This window comes from Mustela erminea, chromosome 4 (genome assembly GCF_009829155.1).
Source record: "Mustela erminea isolate mMusErm1 chromosome 4, mMusErm1.Pri, whole genome shotgun sequence".
NCBI lineage: Eukaryota > Metazoa > Chordata > Mammalia > Carnivora > Mustelidae > Mustela > Mustela erminea.
The window spans coordinates 119,966,560-119,984,954 of record NC_045617.1 but is presented as its reverse complement, the minus strand read 5'-3'; the positions used below and the strand labels follow the sequence as shown (position 1 = coordinate 119,984,954).

The window sequence follows — 18,395 nt, the reverse complement described above, 5'->3', positions numbered from 1 at the left end:
CATTTTCAGAGGTCAGGAAAAGGGGAGGAGTTACAGATTTCCAGGGAGGGAATCAATTATGGGAGAATTTTTGGAGATTGTAACCCAGAAAAGCCTGAAGAATACCATATTAGTGATGATATCTATAATGAAGCTACTCAGAAATTCCACCCCTCTCACCACCAGCAAGTACACACACCCATAAGAAGATTCTGATTTAAGACCCTCCCTCCTTTCCTAGAGAATATGCCCAGGTGGCTACATCAGAACAAGGGGATTTCCCAACCCTTCTTGGCTCTTAGTACAAGCTCTTCAACTGGCAACAGAAGTGTCACCAGAGGGGATTTTTCTGATTGGCCAGAACCTAACCTGGCAGGGTTTGGTTTGTTGTCTTTAGATTCCCTTATCAGTTGGGTTCTTACCGCTGCTCTGCAACTCTGAAGGGCCACTGAGGAGACCACATCGAGAAAAGGATGACCCTAAGCAGAGTTCTGATTCTGGGGACTCTTGCCCTGACCACCAGGATGAGCCCTGGTGGCAGTGAAGACATTGTGGGTGAGTGCACAGCTGAGGGATGTGGGGACTAGACTTGCGAAAAAGTTGGAAGGGGGAAAAATAGAGATTGGCATAGAAATAGCAGAGGCTCCTCGAAGGTGTTCTCAATATTAAGCAGATCTAAAAATTATGGTCACTCCTCCTTCAGGGAACTAGAGACCCAACCCACTCTGCTACCTGTGCTGTTGCAGAGTTATCCTTTCTAATATCAGATCCAGTGAATATAGCCTGCAGGGCTCAGTGACATTCATTTATGGTTGCCTCAGAGATTAAAGATGTTTCCACGAGTGGATGTTTTGTTACTAAAAATTCATGAACTATTGCTCTCAAATGTTTCTAAACAACATTTTGAAGCTTTTTATGTTTCTTTAAAAAAAAAGAAAATATTTTATTTACTTATTGACAGAAAAATAGACAGCAAGAGAGGGCAAGTGGGAGAGGGAGAAGCAGGCTTCCTGATGAACAGGGAGTTGGATGTGGGGCTGGATACCAGGACCTTGAGATCATGACCTGAGCCAAAGGAATGCTTAATGACTGAGCCACTGAGGCACCCCAGCTTTTTATATGTTTCTTCTGTAGTCTCACTTTGGCTAAAGAGTTCCGTGAATTATGTATATACTATGTAGATATAAAGAAGTGTGTCCTCTTCTTTGTCTCAGATTTACACATTTTCATGCCAGGAACTGGCATGGGGGCAGTGACTAAACAAGCCCAGCTGAATGCCTTTAGACCAGTCTACCACATGACCTCATATATGTCACTTCACAAATAATCAAATCAAATATGTATTTAGAAATGCTTTTCCAATGATGAAGACATAGAAATGTCAATGATCTTTCTTGTTTCTTAATTGTTACTATTACAGGTGTGGCTTAATAATTTTTTAAATTTTAATTCCAGCATACTTAACATACAGTGTTATTTTACTTTGGGGTGTACAGTATAGTGACTCATAATTCTATACCTTACTCGGTGCTCACCTAGATAAGTGTATATTTAATCACTTTCACCTGTTTGTTTGTTTTTTAAAAGATTTTATTTATTTGATAGAGACACAGCGAGAAAGGGAACACAAGCAAAGGGAGTGGGAGAGGGAGAAGGAGGTTTCCCGCTGAGCAGGGAACCCGATGTGGGGCTCGATGTGGGGTTCAATCCCAGGGCTCTGGGATCATGACCTAAGCCAAAGCAGATGCTTAATGACTGAGCTACCAGGCACCCCTCCTTTCACCTTTTTTAACTGCCCCCTCCACCTAATCTCTGGTAACCATCAGTTTTTTCCCTAAAGTTAAGACTCTGTTTTTCTTTTTATTTACCTTTTTACTTGTTCATTAGTTTTGTTTCTTAAATTCCACATATGAGTGAAATTATATGATATTTATCTTTCTCTGATTATTTCACTTAGCATTACACTCTCTAGCTCCTACCATAATGTAGCAAATGGCAAAATTTCAGTCTTTTTATAGCTGAACAATATTCCATTGTATATATATATACCAAATCTTCTTTATCCATTTATCTCTCCATTGATCCAAATATCTATCAATGGACACATGGGCTGCTTCCATAATTATGGAATTATGGAATTCTGTACTCTTCCAAACTAGAGAATATTTTTATTTTTATTTTAAAATTGAGAACTTTATGATGAACTTAAATTATTTTATTAAAAAATTAAAAATATATAATATAAATAAAAATAATATAACATATAAATTAAAATGTGTTATTCTCAAATTGTCAATTCAAATGACATGTCTTGATTTCTATCTAATGGAGATCCTTAAAAGGAAAACAGGGCAAACACACATTAATTATTTAATCCCTCCAGCCCCTCTGCCTTTATTGCCTACCTCTTCCCCCCCTCTCTTCAGCCATTCCTTTATAATCTTTTCCTTCCAGAGTCTATCCCTGGTCCTTTTTATTGTTGTTTTATTGACATGAAGAATGGTTTTGTAAAAACCGAAGTAGAAAAACTAAATAGTTAAGAGGGGATGTGAAATGGAGCATACTCTAATTTTCACCAACTTTGTTAATCATGACTGCTCCCATTCTAATTTAAGTATCTCTTGTTTCTCCAGAGAATTCCCAGTTCCTTTTTTCAGCATCACACCAGAGCACCCTAGTCAGACTCATCTTATCCATTAGGTACAGTAAGCACAGTACCAAGGGCTTGTGATGCTCATAGGACACCATGAAAATGTTTTAATTTCTTTTAAAATTAGAAGAAAAAAATGAACTTTTAGAGTAGAAGAAAATATTTTAATTTTTAATATAGCCTGGATTATATTTGTTTTTGCACCAATATAGTCACAAATACGATTCTTAATATTTTTATGAAAAAATGGGCCCATGAGAGGAATAGCACTAAGGCTCACAAGTCATAATACAGCCTTGGTCACTGCTGCTTCTGACCTTCATATGGTCCACCTTTGTGTCTCCCAAGTTTCACTCCCCCAATTTCTATGATCCTTGAGAACAGCAAATGATATTCAATACACACTTTTCAGCAACCGAGAGATAAATTTTGGAGATTCAAAGATGAAAAGACATGCTATCTGCCCCTTGGTGCAGGAGCAAGCTGACAATATAAAAGTGAATTGCTTCTAGTTGGCCCCATAGTGTGATATTCATCAACAGTTGGCAACCCAGGACAAGTACCAGGTGAAAACAACAGTTGCATATATTCATGTTTGGAAAACAGTCAAGGATAAAAGGTAGAGTTTATAAAGGTTTTGTTGAGGGCATTTCAAATAATCAACCAAGGGAATCATACTGGGCAGGGAAGAGAGTGAGTTGGATAAGGTATGGATAAATTTGGAGAGCAAGACAGTGGGATGGAGGTGCTAGAGGATATAATATGGTCAAAAACATGTTCAATGAGAGAACTTAGCTAAAATTCGGTAAGTAAGCAGAAACTTAAGGAAAAAAATGGAGGTATCCAGGAAATCTGTAAAGATAACTTTGTTTCAAGGAGAAAGGCCCCTGCAAAGACCAAGGAACATGAAGGAATAATATACTTTGGTTTGACTGGGCAGCTGAGGTATTGCAGAGGAAGTGGGACCATAAGACTGCTGTTGTTCCCTTCCAGGACTCACCACAGCTTCCTGTCTTTGTTCCTATACTCATCTGGCTCTCTCACTAACAATAAGCTCCTTGATCCCTGCTCCTCATGATGTCTGACATCTCGATGATGTTCAGTAAATGAGGAAGAACATGAAAAGGAAGTGATTAAAACACACACACACACACATATATTTCTTCACAAAATTGTCCAGGTAGGCTCATTGGGTAGAATCCTACTGTTGCCATTCTACTTGGGTGTCCTCACATGAGTTCATTGTCCATTTGAGAAAAAGGGCCATAGTTTACCTGGAGCTCTCAATAGACAGAAATGTTGCATCAGAATAAGGGGAGAGGTTTAGTAACATCCTCTAAGCCATGGTGGGGTAGAGCAGGAGGTGTGACAGAAATCTAAAATCCAATATATCTTTCATTTTGTATCTCTGATAAAATCAAGTGCTCTCCTCTGAGGATTACTATTGTTAACAAAACAGAGACCTTAGGAGCATTGTTTATTTTTTACATACTTTATAGTATTGTCACTGTCCTTGTCACACTCTCACATCCTACAATATTTAGAAGAAACTCTTGTAAAACAATAAAGTCCTGTGTGTTCTTTTTGGAAAGACAAGAGGAAGAAGGAGGAGAAGGAGGAAGGAGAGAAGGAAGGAAGGAAGGCCTGTGTAGAAAATGTTCTGTTCTGAACCAGTCCAGAGGGGGAGAGGAATCCAAATGTATTTCTTATTAACTGATGAAAGAATTAAGTAAGAGATAAAACTTATGAAGCAGAGGGAGGTAAACTCAATCTCTGAGAAAGGAAGCTAAGAACATGATTTTTTCATTCCTTTTTAAATTTCATTATGTTTATCATAAATGGCACACCTGTGTGTGCCAGGGGCTGAGCTACACACACAAGGAACAGCAGTAACATGGCTGTTGAAATTCTGTCCTCATGTAACCTACATGACAGTGGAAAATCATCTGCATTCTAACTGGACACCTACCAACCCTGAGGGAAAGGGAGCCGGAAAATTTGCCTAAAGACTGCCAAAGGGGGCGGATGGGTGGCTCAGTCCCTTGAAAGACTGAATCTTGTTCAGGTCATGATCTCACAGGTCATGAGACCCAGCCTGGCCCTGGGCTCTGTGCTCAGTGTGGAGTCTGCTGGAGACTTTCTCCCTTTGCCCCTTCCCGGACTTGTACTCTCTCTCGAATACACAAATCAATCTTGAGAGAGAAAAAAAGAAAGACAGTACCAAAGACAAAGCCCACAATATTTGAAAACCAGTTTAGTTTCCTCTGTCACTCAGTTTAATAAGGTTCTTTCTCCCTTTGTTTTTTTTGTTGTTCCTCACTCTCTCATCAGCTGATCATGTTGGCTCCTATGGCATAGAAGTTTACCAGTCCTATGGCCCCTCTGGCCAATTCACTGAAGAATTTGATGGAGATGAGTTGTTCTATGTGGACCTGGAGAAGAAGGAAACTGTCTGGCGGCTGCCTGTGTTTAGCACATTTTCAGGTTTTGACCCACAAAATGCATTGAATGAAATAGCTACATCAAAACAAAACTTGAACATCCTGATTAAACGCTCCAACTATACCACTGCTACCAATGGTATGTGTCCACCACTCTGCCTCTCTTTACTGAATCTATCCCTACATATCAGGTCTCTTTCTCTTCTTCCCTATGATAGATATACCCTTGACTGCTTTCCAAGGATCTTTCCCCAGATCTTCTCATAGTAATTACTGAACACTCATTCCCTGCCATCTCAGAGCTGAAATATTGTCAGTAATACAAGGATCCTTACCCCCATACCGTGTTCCCTGAACCCCTCAAGGAGAAGTCCTAGAGATCTGCCACTTTAGTAAGCACGCCCATAGGGGGAAGGTCACAAGGATAAAATACAGGCAGTGTGTAGATAGCATTTCCCAAGCAGAAGGTAAGTAAGAACTCTTCTACCATCAGATGGGGAACTGTTGGTGGACGGGCTCTTGCAGGACACAGTGCAGAACATGAGGGTAGAGCTCTTTGCAATTCATATCAGTGCTGCTTCCTCACCACAGAGGTTCCTGAGGTGACGCTGTTTCCCAAGTCTCCTGTGATGCTGGGTCAGCCCAACACCCTCGTCTGTCTGGTGGACAACATCTTTCCCCCTGTGATCAATGTCACGTGGTTGAAGAACAGGCACTCAGTCACAGAGGGTGTTTCTGAAACCAGCTTCCTCGCCAAGAAGGATCATTCCTTCTTAAAGATCAGTTACCTCACCTTCCTCCCTTCTGCTGATGATATTTATGACTGCAAGGTGGAGCACTGGGGCCTGGAAGAACCACTTCTGAAACACTGGGGTACGTATGAATTCCACCCCCTTGGCACCTTCTTTCTCTACCAAGTTCAGAATATCCTGCCTTTGAGTCTGTGAATCTCATGTTTTCTATACATTAAAGGTTTCAAATAATAGACTTTACCCTCTTCCTTAACCATGGTGCCCTGAGTCCTCATAGATCAAAAACAATCCCTCTGGCTCCAACCCACACATGTGTACATGAACCAACACTCTTGTGTTCTGTTTTCCACAACCGCATTTTCTAGAACCTGAAATTCCAGCCCCTATGTCAGAGCTGACAGAGACTGTGGTCTGTGCCCTGGGGTTGACTGTGGGCCTTGTGGGCATCGTGGTGGGCACTGTCTTCATTATCCAAGGCCTGCGCTCAAGCGGTGCTTCCAGACATCAAGGACCCTTGTGAGCCACACCCTAGGAAGGAAGGTAAGTGTTCAGATTTGTCAGAGCTGAGAGCTGGAGACACAGCACAGGAGGAAGGAAACTGGGAGGAATTTGTGGACACAGATACGGTTGAAAGGTTGTAGGAGTCTGGGGGAGGGCATGATGACAGCAGAAGAGCCCCCTAGGATCAACCATCCCATGTCTGTCCTATTGCAGGAGCACCGCATGCTCACCGACCAGAGCAGAAGAGTGGACTTGATAGGTGACCTGGCACTATTGACTGGCGAAGTTTGTCATATTCCTTCTCTGTCCAACGTTGCCCCTCTCACCTCTTCTCTAGGATTTAAGGTCCAGCTACATCCTCTGAGAGCTCCCATACCCTTTGGAATTCTGCCCCTTGAATGCCTGATTTTTTTTTCTTTTCTCAATTTTTACCTACTATGAGATCTCTGGGATATTCCACCCAGTTACCTGCTTCTTTGTAACCCTGATCCAGAACTCCCGTGGAAATAATAAATTTCCCTTTAGATCTCCTAATAAAATTTTCCTTTCTTTCATCTCAGAACTGACTAGTACTCTGGCCCCTTATGCTTATTGCCACTTATGCTCACTTTCAAGGTTATGTTTCATGTCCAGTAACACAGGAGCAAGCAAATACAGGCTGATAGTATTTTGATATTTTAGCTGATGTTAATATTTCTTTCTTATTATTCCCACACCAGGACATTACCTCTCCCCCTAATTCAGACATTAGTAAAAGTAATATAAGCCCTTTGTCTTTGCTATAGATTTGATATAGAAGAAATGCAAAAATGAAGAAGTAAGTTCCTACTCATTTTAGTATAGTTTTATAAAGCTAAGGCGGAGAAGTAAGTTAGGAAAAAGGAACTTTGAATTTCAAATATACTGAAAGTCAAATTTTTTTCCAAAAATTTAAAATTTCAATTCTTAAAGAATGAATAGCAATAGGAGAAGCTTTCCTCTCCTTTCCTCGCCCATGAGAAGATAAGAATTCTTTAGGCAGGAAAAGAAATGGATGTCAGTTAGGAGAGCATTACCAACTTTTGTAGCAACATGGACAGGACTGGAAGAGATTATGCTGAGTGAAATAAGTCAAGCAGAGAGAGTCAATTATCATATGGTTTCACTTATTTGTGGAGCATAACAAATAGCATGGAGGACATGGGGACTTAGAGTGGAGAAGGGAGTTGGGGGAAATTGGAAGGGGAGGTGAACCATGAGAGACTATGGACTCTGAAAAACAATCTGAGGGTTTTGAAGGGACGGGGGGTGGGAGGTTGGGGTACCAGGTGGTGGGTATTATAGAGGGCACGGATTGCATGGAGCACGGGGTGTGGTGCAAAAATAATGAATACTGTTATGCTGGAAATAAAAAAAATTAAAAAAAAAAAAATGCTAAAAAAAAAAAAAAGAATAAGACCATAAGGTGAATATGTGAGAAGAACCAAATTTGGATATGGGGTGTGTGTGTGAGTGTGTGTTATTGTAATACAAGGGTTATACTGAATCACATTATGAGTGGTGTTCCAAGAATACATAAATGCTGACCTACTCAGACCTTTTCCCAATGAAATACCAAGGAAAACAAATTTAATGGAAGTCGTGTTTTATTAAGGGAATTCATTCATAAAGTCTTCATGTAATTTTAAAATGAAATTAATTCTAAAATGAGCAATCATTTCATTTTATCAGATAAAAGTTAAAGTGGGATCACCACATTATATTACTATACATAAAATTAGGTATCAGTACTCATGATATTAAATTACATGATTCTTTAAAAATTATTTGAGTTCTTTGAATTATTTCTAATCATGTGCATAAAGTGTGACTTTACTAATATTTAATATCAATATCATACTATTTAGTAAGTAAATAATTAGAAAATCATTTTTTTTCAGCAAATAATTTGCACGTAAAAATACAGAACCGAGAAAATTCACGTAAAAAAAACTGAAGACATAACAATCAAATGTTAGTTTTGGATGCATATTCAAACAAAACAACTGTTAAAAACTTCTTATGAGACACAAAAATTGAGCACTGGCTGTATTAAGAAATTATCTAATTTTAGATGTGGTTATGGCAATGTTATGTTTCTAAAAAGTTATTATATTTTAGATTTTCATAATAAAATATTCATCAGTGACATGATGTGTAAGATTATCTTCAAAATAATACAGTATGCATATAGGATTAAGTGGGTGGGTGTACTAAATTATCCAGAATTAATAATTATTAAAGCTGGACTACTGATACACACCACTATTCTCTCTAATACTATGTATAGCTAAAATTTTCCATAATACAAAGGTTTTTTTAAGTATTACAGAAAAGAAAAGAAATAGGCAGAGAAGCATTCTGTTTGAAGATATATTGGCTTTTAAGGTTTTCCTCATTTTTATCCCAGTTAGGAAACCATGAGTATCCAAGTCCTGCTCCGGACCATAGGCCTCCCAGAAATGTATGTCACAATGAATAATAGTAAAGGAAAACAAAATACTGCTTACTTTACTATTGGCTGAACTAAGCCCCAAACTTTGCTAATATATTCACTAATTTAATCAATAATGCAAAAATAAAGTGGTCATCGAGTACCAGTGTTGTTATATATATCATACTATGCTCTGAGTGTATTCAATTAATGTGAAAGCAGATACATTCCCTGTCTTAGGAGAATTTACATTCCAGTGGGAAGAAATATACATATATAAAATAATTCCATTAGCATATAATGATAAGTTCTAAGAATTCAAAAAAAAAAACAGAACAGTGTAACATGAGCCTATTGCACAAGAACCAAGCACAATTTGGTGGAGGTTAGAGGACTCTAGAATATGAATATTATGAAATAGGTATTATATAAAATGTAAAGCAAAAATAAATAAATAAATAACCCAATTAAAACAGAAATAATGGGGGTACCTGGGTGGTTGAGTTGGTGAAGCATCTGCCTTCTGCTCAGGTCATGATCCCAGGGTCCTGGAATTGAGTCCCACAGTGGGCTCCCTGCTCCGTGAGGAGTCTGCTTCCCTCTCTGCCTCTCCCCACCCCACTTATGCTCTCTATTTCTCACTCTCTCAGGTAAAATCTTTAAAAAATAAAATAAGATAGAAATAATGGACTAGAACATACTTAAGGCAGAATGGACCTAAAGGGATATTTCCAGAGACCTGAATAGACATTTTTCTTTTTTTCTAAATTGTATTTAAATTCAATTAGTTAACATATAGCTGTATTATTAGTTTCAGAGATAAATGTTGGTCATTCATCAGTGTTATATAATAACCAGTTCTCATAACCTCACATGCCCTCCTTAATGTCCATCACCCAGTTACCCTCCACATACCCCCCTCCCCTCCAGCAACCCTCAGTTTATTTCCTATGATTAAGGGTCTCTTATGGTTTGTCTCCCTCTCTGATTTCATCTTGTTCTATTTTTTCCTGTCTTCCTCTAGGATCCTCTCTCTTGTTTCTTAAATCCCACATATGAGTGAGATCATATGATAATTGTCATTCTCTGACTTACTTATTTCTCTCAGTCTAATACCCTCTAGTTCCATCCACATCATTGAAAATAGCAAGATTTCATTTTTTGATGACTGAGCAATATTCCACTGTTATATCACATCATCTTTATCCATTCATCTGTCAATGGACAGCTAGGGTCTTTCTATTGTTCTTTCCGTAGTTTGGTTTTGTGGACATGGCTGCTATAAACATTGGGGTGTAGGTGCCTCTTTGGATCACTACATCTATATCTTTGGGGTAAATCCCAAGTAGTGAAGTTGCTGGGTCATAGAGTAGCTCTATTTTCAACTTTTTAAGAAACCTCTGTACTGTTTTCCAGAGTGACTACACCAGCTTGCATTCCCACCAACAATGTAAGTCTGGGTGGCTGAGTCATTAAGTGTCTGCCTTCGGCTCAGGTCATGATCCCAGGGTCCTGGGATCAAGCCCTGCATTAGTCTCTCTGCTTAACAGAAAGCCTGCTTCTCCCTCTCCTACTGTCCTTGCTTGTGTTCTCTCTCTCTCATTGTATCTCTCTGTAAAACAAATAAATAAAACCTTAAAAAAAAAAAAAACAGTTTAAGAAAGTTCCCCTTTCTCCACATCCTCACTAGCATCTGTCATTCCTGACTTGTTGATTTTAGCCATTCTGACTGGTGTGAAGTGGTATCTTGTGGGTTTTTTTTTTTTTTTTTTTTTTTTAATTTTTAAGATTACACACTTTTATTTTCATTTTTACTTATGATTTTACTCCAAAGAAAACTAACAATAATAATACATCAATGTTATTTTTTTTTTAATATTTAATTTATTTTTTATTTTTTTTTTATTTCCAGCATAACAGTATTCATTATTTTTGCACCACACCCCGTGCTCCATGCAATCCGTGCCCTCTATAATACCCACCACCTGGTACCCCAACCTCCCACCCCCCGTCCCTTCAAAACCCTCAGATTGTTTTTTAGAGTCCATAGTCTCTCATGGTTCACCTCCCCTTCCAATTTCCCCCAACTCCCTTCTCCACTCTAAGTCCCCATGTCCTCCATGCTATTTGTTATGCTCCACAAATAAGTGAAACCATATGATAATTGACTCTCTCTGCTTGACTTATTTCACTCAGCATAATCTCTTCCAGTCCCGTCCATGTTGCTACAAAAGTTGGGTATTCATCCTTTCTGATGGAGGCATAATACTCTATCCCCAGGGGTACAGGTCTGTGAATCACCAGGTTTACACACTTCACAGCACTCACCAAAGCACATACCCTCCCCAATGTCCATAATCCCACCCCCTTCTCCCTAACCCCCTCCCCCCAGCAACCCTCAGTTTGTTTTGTGAGATTAAAAGTCACTTATGGTTTGTCTCCCTCCCAATCCCATCTTGTTTCCTTTATCCTTCTCCTACCCACTTAAGCCCCCATGTTGCATCACCACTTCCTCATATCAAGGAGATCATATGATAGTTGTCTTTCTCTGCTTGACTTATTTCGCTAAGCATGATACGCTCTAGTTCCATCCATGTTGTCGCAAATGGCAAGATTTCATTTCTTTTGATGGCTGCATAGTATTCCATTGTGTATATATACCACATCTTCTTGATCCATTCATCTGTTGATGGACATCTAGGTTCTTTCCATAGTTTGGCTATTGTGGACATTGCTGCTATAAACATTCGGGTGCACGTGCCCCTTTGGATCACTACGTTTGTATCCTTAGGGTAAATACCCAATAGTGCAATTGCTGGGTCATAGGGCAGTTCTATTTTCAACATTTTGAGGAACCTCCATGCTGTTTTCCAGAGTGGCTGCACCAGCTTGCATTCCCACCAACAGTGTAGGAGGGTTCCCCTTTCTCCGCATCCTCACCAACATCTGTCATTTCCTGACTTGTTGATTTTAGCCATTCTGACTGGTGTGAGGTGATATCTCATTGTGGTTTTGATTTGTATTTCCCTGATGCCGAGTGATATGGAGCACTTTTTCATGTGTCTGTTGGCCATCTGGATGTCTTCTTTGCAGAAATGTCTGTTCATGTCCTCTGCCCATTTCTTGATTGGATTATTTGTTCTTTGGGTGTTGAGTTTGCTAAGTTCTTTATAGATTCTGGACACTAGTCCTTTATCTGATATGTCATTTGCAAATATCTTCTCCCATTCTGTCAGTTGTCTTTTGATTTTGTTAACCGTTTCCTTTGCTGTGCAAAAGCTTTTGATCTTGATGAAATCCCAATAGTTCATTTTTGCCCTTGCTTCCCTTGCCTTTTGCGTTGTTCCTAGGAAGATGTTGCTGCGGTTGAGGTCAAAGAGGTTGCTGCCTGTGTTCTCCTCAAGGATTTTGATGGATTCCTTTCGCACATTGAGGTCCTTCATCCATTTTGAGTCTATTTTTGTGTGTGGTGTAAGGAAATGGTCCAATTTCATTTTTCTGCATGTGGCTGTCCAATTTTCCCAGCACCATTTATTGAAGAGGCTGTCTTTTTGCCATTGGACATTCTTTCCTGCTTTGTCGAAGATTAGTTGACCATAGAGTTGAGGGTCTATTTCTGGGCTCTCTATTCTGTTCCATTGATCTATGTGTCTGTTTTTGTGCCAGTACCATGCTGTCTTGATGACGACAGCTTTGTAATAGAGCTTGAAGTCCGGAATTGTGATGCCACCAACGTTGGCTTTCTTTTTCAATATCCCTTTGGCTATTCGAGGTCTTTTCTGGTTCCATATAAATTTTAGCATTATTTGTTCCATTTCTTTGAAAAAGATGGATGGTACTTTGATAGGAATTGCATTAAATGTGTAGATTGCTTTAGGTAGCATAGACATTTTCACAATATTTATTCTTCCAATCCAGGAGCATGGAACATTTTTCCATTTCGTTGTGTCTTCCTCAATTTCTTTCATGAGTACTTTATAGTTTTCTGAGTATAGATTCTGTGTCTCTTTGGTTAGGTTTATTCCTAGGTATCTTATGGTTTTGGGTGCAATTGTAAATGGGATTGACTCCTTAATTTCTCTTTCTTCTGTCTTGTTGTTGGTGTAGAGAAATGCAACTGATTTCTGTGCATTGATTTTATATCCTGACACTTTACCGAATTCCTGTACAAGTTCTAGCCGTTTTGGAGTGGAGTCTTTAGGGTTTTCCACATATAGTATCATATCATCTGCGAAGAGTGATAATTTGACTTCTTCTTTGCCAATTTGGATGCCTTTAATTTCCTTTTGTTGTATGATGGGTGAGGCTAAGACTTCTAGTACTATGTTGAATAGCAGTGGTGATAATGGACATCCTTGCCGTGTTCCTGACCTTAGCAGAAAAGCTTTCAGTTTTTCTCCATTGAGAACGATATTTGCGGTGGGTTTTTCATAGATGGCTTTGATGATATTGAGGTATGTGCCCTCTATCCCTACACTTTGAAGAGTTTTGATCAGGAAGGGATGCTGTACTTTGTCAAATGCTTTTTCAGCATCTATTGAGAGTATCATATGGTTCTTGTTCTTTCTTTTATTGATGTGTTGTATCACATTGACTGATTTGCGGATGTTGAACCAACCTTGCAGCCCTGGAATAAATCCCACTTGGTCGTGGTGAATAATCTTTTTAATGTACTGTTGAATCCTATTGGCTAGTATTTTGTTGAGTATTTTCGCATCTGTGTTCATCAAGGATATAGGTCTATAGCTCTCTTTTTTGGTGGGATCCTTGTCTGGTTTTGGGATCAAGGTGATGCTGGCCTCATAAAATGAGTTTGGAAGTTTTCCTTCCATTTCTATTTTTTGGAACAGTTTCAGGAGAATAGGAATTAGTTCTTCTTTAAATGTTTGGTAGAATTCCCCCGGGAAGCCGTCTGGCCCTGGGCTTTTGTTTGTTTGGAGATTTTTAATGACTGTTTCAATCTCCTTACTGGTTATGGGTCTGTTCAGGCTTTCTATTTCTTCCTGGTTCAGTTGTGGTAGTTTATATGTTTCTAGGAATGCATCCATTTCTTCCAGATTGTCAAATTTGTTGGCGTAGAGTTCCTCATAGTATGTTCTTATAATAGTTTGTATTTCTTTGGTGTTAGTTGTGATCTCTCCTCTTTCATTCATGATTTTATTTATTTGGGTCCTTTCTCTTTTCTTTTTGATAAGTCGGGCCAGGGGTTTATCAATTTTATTAATTCTTTCAAAGAACCAGCTCCTAGTTTCGTTGATTTGTTCTATTGTTTTTTTGGTTTCTATTTCATTGATTTCTGCTCTGATCTTTATGATTTCTCTTCTCCTGCTGGGCTTAGGGTTTCTTTCTTGTTCTTTCTCCAGCTCCTTTAGGTGTAGGGTTAGGTTGTGTACCTGAGACCTTTCTTGTTTCTTGAGAAAGGCTTGTACCGCTATATATTTTCCTCTCAGGACTGTCTTTGTTGTGTCCCACAGATTTTGAACCGTTGTATTTTCATTATCATTTGTTTCCATGATTTTTTTCAATTCTTCTTTAATTTCCCGGTTGACCCATTCATTCTTTAGAAGGATGCTGTTTAGTCTCCATGTATTTGGGTTCTTTCCAAACTTCCTTTTGTGGTTGAGTTCTAGCTTTAGAGCATTGTGGTCTGAAAATATGCAGGGAATGATCCCAATCTTTTGATACCGGTTGAGTCCTGATTTAGGACCGAGGATGTGATCTATTCTGGAGAATGTTCCATGTGCACTAGAGAAGAATGTGTATTCTGTTGCTTTGGGATGAAATATTCTGAATATATCTGTGATGTCCATCTGGTCCAGTGTGTCATTTAAGGCCTTTATTTCCTTGCTGATCTTTTGCTTGGATGATCTGTCCATTTCAGTGAGGGGAGTGTTAAAGTCCCCTACTATTATTGTATTATTGTTGATGTGTTTCTTTGATTTTGTTATTAATTGGTTTATATAGTTGGCTGCTCCCACGTTGGGGGCATAGATATTTAAAATTGTTAAATCTTCTTGTTGGACAGACCCTTTGAGTATGATATAGTGTCCATCCTCATCTCTTATTATAGTCTTTGGCTTAAAATCTAATTGATCTGATATAAGGATTGCCACTCCTGCTTTCTTCTGATGTCCATTAGCATGGTAAATTCTTTTCCACCCCCTCACTTTAAATCTGGAGGTGTCTTCGGGCTTAAAATGAGTTTCTTGGAGGCAACATATAGATGGGTTTTGTTTTTTTATCCATTCTGATACCCTGTGTCTTTTGACAGGGGCATTTAGCCCATTAACATTCAGGGTAACTATTGAGAGATATGAATTTAGTGCCATTGTATTGCCTGTAAGTTGACTGTTACTGTATATGGTCTCTGTTCCTTTCTGATCTACCACTTGTAGGCTCTCTCTTTGCTTAGAGGACCCCTTTCAATATTTCCTGTAGAGCTGGTTTGGTATTTGCAAATTCTTTCAGTTTTTGTTTGTCCTGAAAGCTTTTAATCTCTCCTTCTATTTTCAATGATAGCCTAGCTGGATATAGTATTCTTGGCTGCATGTTTTTCTCGTTTAGTGCTCTGAAAATATCATGCCAGCTCTTTCTGGCCTGCCAGGTCTCTGTGGATAAGTCAGCTGCCAATCTAATATTTTTACCATTGTATGTTACAGACTTCTTTTCCCGGGCTGCTTTCAGGATTTTCTCTTTGTCACTGAGACTTGTAAATTTTACTATTAGGTGACGGGGTGTGGGCCTATTCCTATTGATTTTGAGGGGCGTTCTCTGAACCTCCTGAATTTTGATGCTCGTTCCCTTTGCCATATTGGGGAAATTCTCCCCAATAATTCTCTCCAGTATACCTTCTGCTCCCCTCTCTCTTTCTTCTTCTTCTGGAATCCCAATTATTCTAATGTTGTTTCGTCTTATGGTGTCACTTATCTCTCGAATTCTCCCCTCGTGGTCCAGTAGCTGTTTGTCCCTCTTTTGCTCAGCTTCTTTATTCTCTGTCATTTGGTCTTCTATATCACTAATTCTTTCTTCTGCCTCATTTATCCTAGCAGTGAGAGCCTCCATTTTTGATTGCACTTCATTAATAGCTTTTTTTATTTCAACTTGGTTAGATTTTAGTTCTTTTATTTCTCCAGAAAGGGCTTTTATATCTCTCGAGAGGGTTTCTCTAATATCTTCCATGCCTTTTTCGAGCCCGGCTAGAACCTTGAGAATTGTCATTCTGAACTCTAGATCTGACATATTACCAATGTCTGTATTGATTAGGTCCCTAGCCTTCGGTACTGCCTCTTGTTCTTTTTTTTGTGTTGAATTTTTCCGTCTTGTCATTTTGTCCAGATAAGAGTATATGAAGGGGCGAGTAAAATACTAAAAGGGTGGCAACAACCCCAGGAAAAAATGCTTTAACCAAATTAGAAGAGATCCAAAATCGTGAGGGGGGAGAAAGGGGATAAAAAGAGGTTCAAAAAGGAAGAAAGAAAAAAAAAAAAAAAAGAAAAAAGAAAAAAGAAAAGAAAAGAATTTAAAAAAAAAGGAAAACACCTAAGAAAAATGTAAAAAAGAAAAAATATATATATTAGATAAACTAGTAAAAAATCGTTAAAAAAGAGAAAGGTAACAGTTAAAAAAAAAAAAAATTTTACCCGAAGGCGAGAAAAAAAAAAAAAAAAATGAAAAAGAAAAAAATTAAATTAACTGCAAGACTAAAAAAAAATCACAGGGAAAAAGCCATGAGTTCCGTGCTTGGCTTTCTCCTCCTCCGAATTCTGCTGCTCTCCTTGGTATTGAAACCGCACTCCTTGGTAGGTGAACTTGGTCTCGGCTGGATTTCTTGTTGATCTTCTGGGGGAGGGGCCTGTTGTAGTGATTCTCAAGTGTCTTTGCCCCAGGCGGAATTACACCGCCCTTACCCGGGGCCGGGGTGAGTAATCCGCTCGGGTTTGCTTTCAGGAGCTTTTGTTCCCTGAGCGCTTTCCGTAGAGTTCCGGAGGACGGGAATACAAATGGCGGCCTCCTGGTCTCCGGCCCGGAGGAGCCGAGAGCCCAGGGCCGCACTCCTCAGTGCGCCCTCAGAGAACAGCGCCCAGTTACTCCCGTCTGCCTGACCTCCGGCCGCGCTCCGAGCTCTCCGAGCCTGCGACCAGTTCAAGGTCACACCGAGCTGTGAGCTTACTGTCGGCTCTGTCTCTGTAGCCGGCTTTCCCGTTCCAATACCCGCAAGGTCTGCGACACTCAGACACCCCTGCTCCTTCTGTGACCCTGCGGGACCTGAGGCCACACTGAACCCGCGTGGGCTTCGCCCCGGTTTAGCCTCTGGAGCGATGTCCCTCAGCGGAACAGACTTTTAAAAGTCCTGATTTTGTGCACCGTTGCTCCGCCGCTTGCCGGGAGCCGGCCCCTCCCCCCGGGGTCTATCTTCCCGTCGCTTTGGATTCACTTCTCCGCCGGTCCTACCTTTCAGAAAGTGGTTGTTTTTCTGTTTCCAGAATTGCTGTTCTTCTTCTCTTCGATCTGCCGATGGATTTTCAGGTGTTTGCAATCTTTAGATAAGCTATCTAGCTGATCTCCGGCTAGCTGAAGCAGTCTCAGCCTGCTGCTTCTCCGCCATCTTCGGTATCTTGTGGTTTTGATTTGTATTTTTCTGATGCTAAGTGATGTTGAACAGTTTTTCATGTGTCTGTTGGTCATTTGTATGTCTTCTTTGGAAAAATACCTGCTCATGTCTACTGCCCATTTTTTATTGAATTATTTGTTCTTTGGGTGTTGAATTTGATGAGTTCTTTATAGATTTTGGATACTGGCCCTTTATCTGATATGTCATTTGCAAATATTTGCAACATACTGTTGGTTGTCTTTTGGTTTTGTCAACTGTTTCTTTAGCTTTGCAAAAGGTTTTTTTTTTGTTTTTTTTTAAAGATTTTATTTATTTATTTGTCAGAGAGAGAGAGAGAGAGAGAGAGAGCACAGGCAGACAGAGTGGCAGGCAGAGGCAGAGGGAGAAGCAGGCTCCCTGCCAAGCAAGGAGCCTGATGTGGGACTCGATCCCAGGACGCTGGGATCATGACCTGAACTAAAGGCAGCCACTTAACGCACTGAGCCACCCAGGCATCCCTCAAAAGGTTTGATCATGATGGAGTCCCAATAGTTTATTTTTGCCTTTTTTCCCCTTGCCTTTGGAGATGGTCTAGCAAGAAGTTGCTACAGCTGAGGTCATAGAGATTACTGCCTGTGTTCTCCTCTAGGATTCTGATGGATTCCTGTCTCACATTGAGGTCTTTTATCCATTTTGAGTCTATTTTTGTGTATGGATCAGGAAATGGTCTAGTTTCATTCTCCTACATGTGGCTGTCCGATTTTCCCAACAACATTTGCTAAAGACATTGTCCTTTTTCCATTAGATATTGTTTCCTCCTTTGTCCAAGATTAGTTGATTATAGAGTTGAGGATCCATTTCTGGGTTCTCCATTCTGTTCCATTGATCTATGTGTCCATTCTTATCCCAATACCATACTGTCTTGATGATTATATCTTTGTATTAGAGCTTAAAGCCCAGAATTGTGATGCCACCAGCTTTGCTTTTCTTTCTCAACATTCCATTGGCTATTAGAGATCTTTTCTGGTTC

The 18,395-nt window shown here is 39.6% G+C and overlaps 1 protein-coding gene across 3 annotated transcripts in view; it reads left to right on the top strand.

The window, feature by feature from the left end:
• Nucleotides 1-373: 373 nt before the first annotated feature.
• LOC116588953 (SLA class II histocompatibility antigen, DQ haplotype D alpha chain-like) overlaps nt 374-18,395 on the top strand; it is a 125,707-nt gene continuing 107,685 nt past the window's right edge. Inside the window, exons 1-5 of one of the 3 annotated variants that reach the window (XM_032340725.1) lie at nt 374-534; nt 4,961-5,209; nt 5,662-5,943; nt 6,188-6,362; nt 6,537-6,889. In XM_032340725.1, the coding sequence (XP_032196616.1) occupies nt 453-534; nt 4,961-5,209; nt 5,662-5,943; nt 6,188-6,342 (768 nt within the window). In that variant the 5' untranslated portion in view covers nt 374-452 and the 3' untranslated portion in view covers nt 6,343-6,362; nt 6,537-6,889. Of the gene's footprint in view, nt 539-4,960; nt 5,210-5,661; nt 5,944-6,187; nt 6,363-6,536; nt 6,890-10,298; nt 10,305-18,395 lie in introns of those variants that run through there. The other 2 variants (XM_032340727.1, XM_032340726.1) reach the window with 2 other exon arrangements.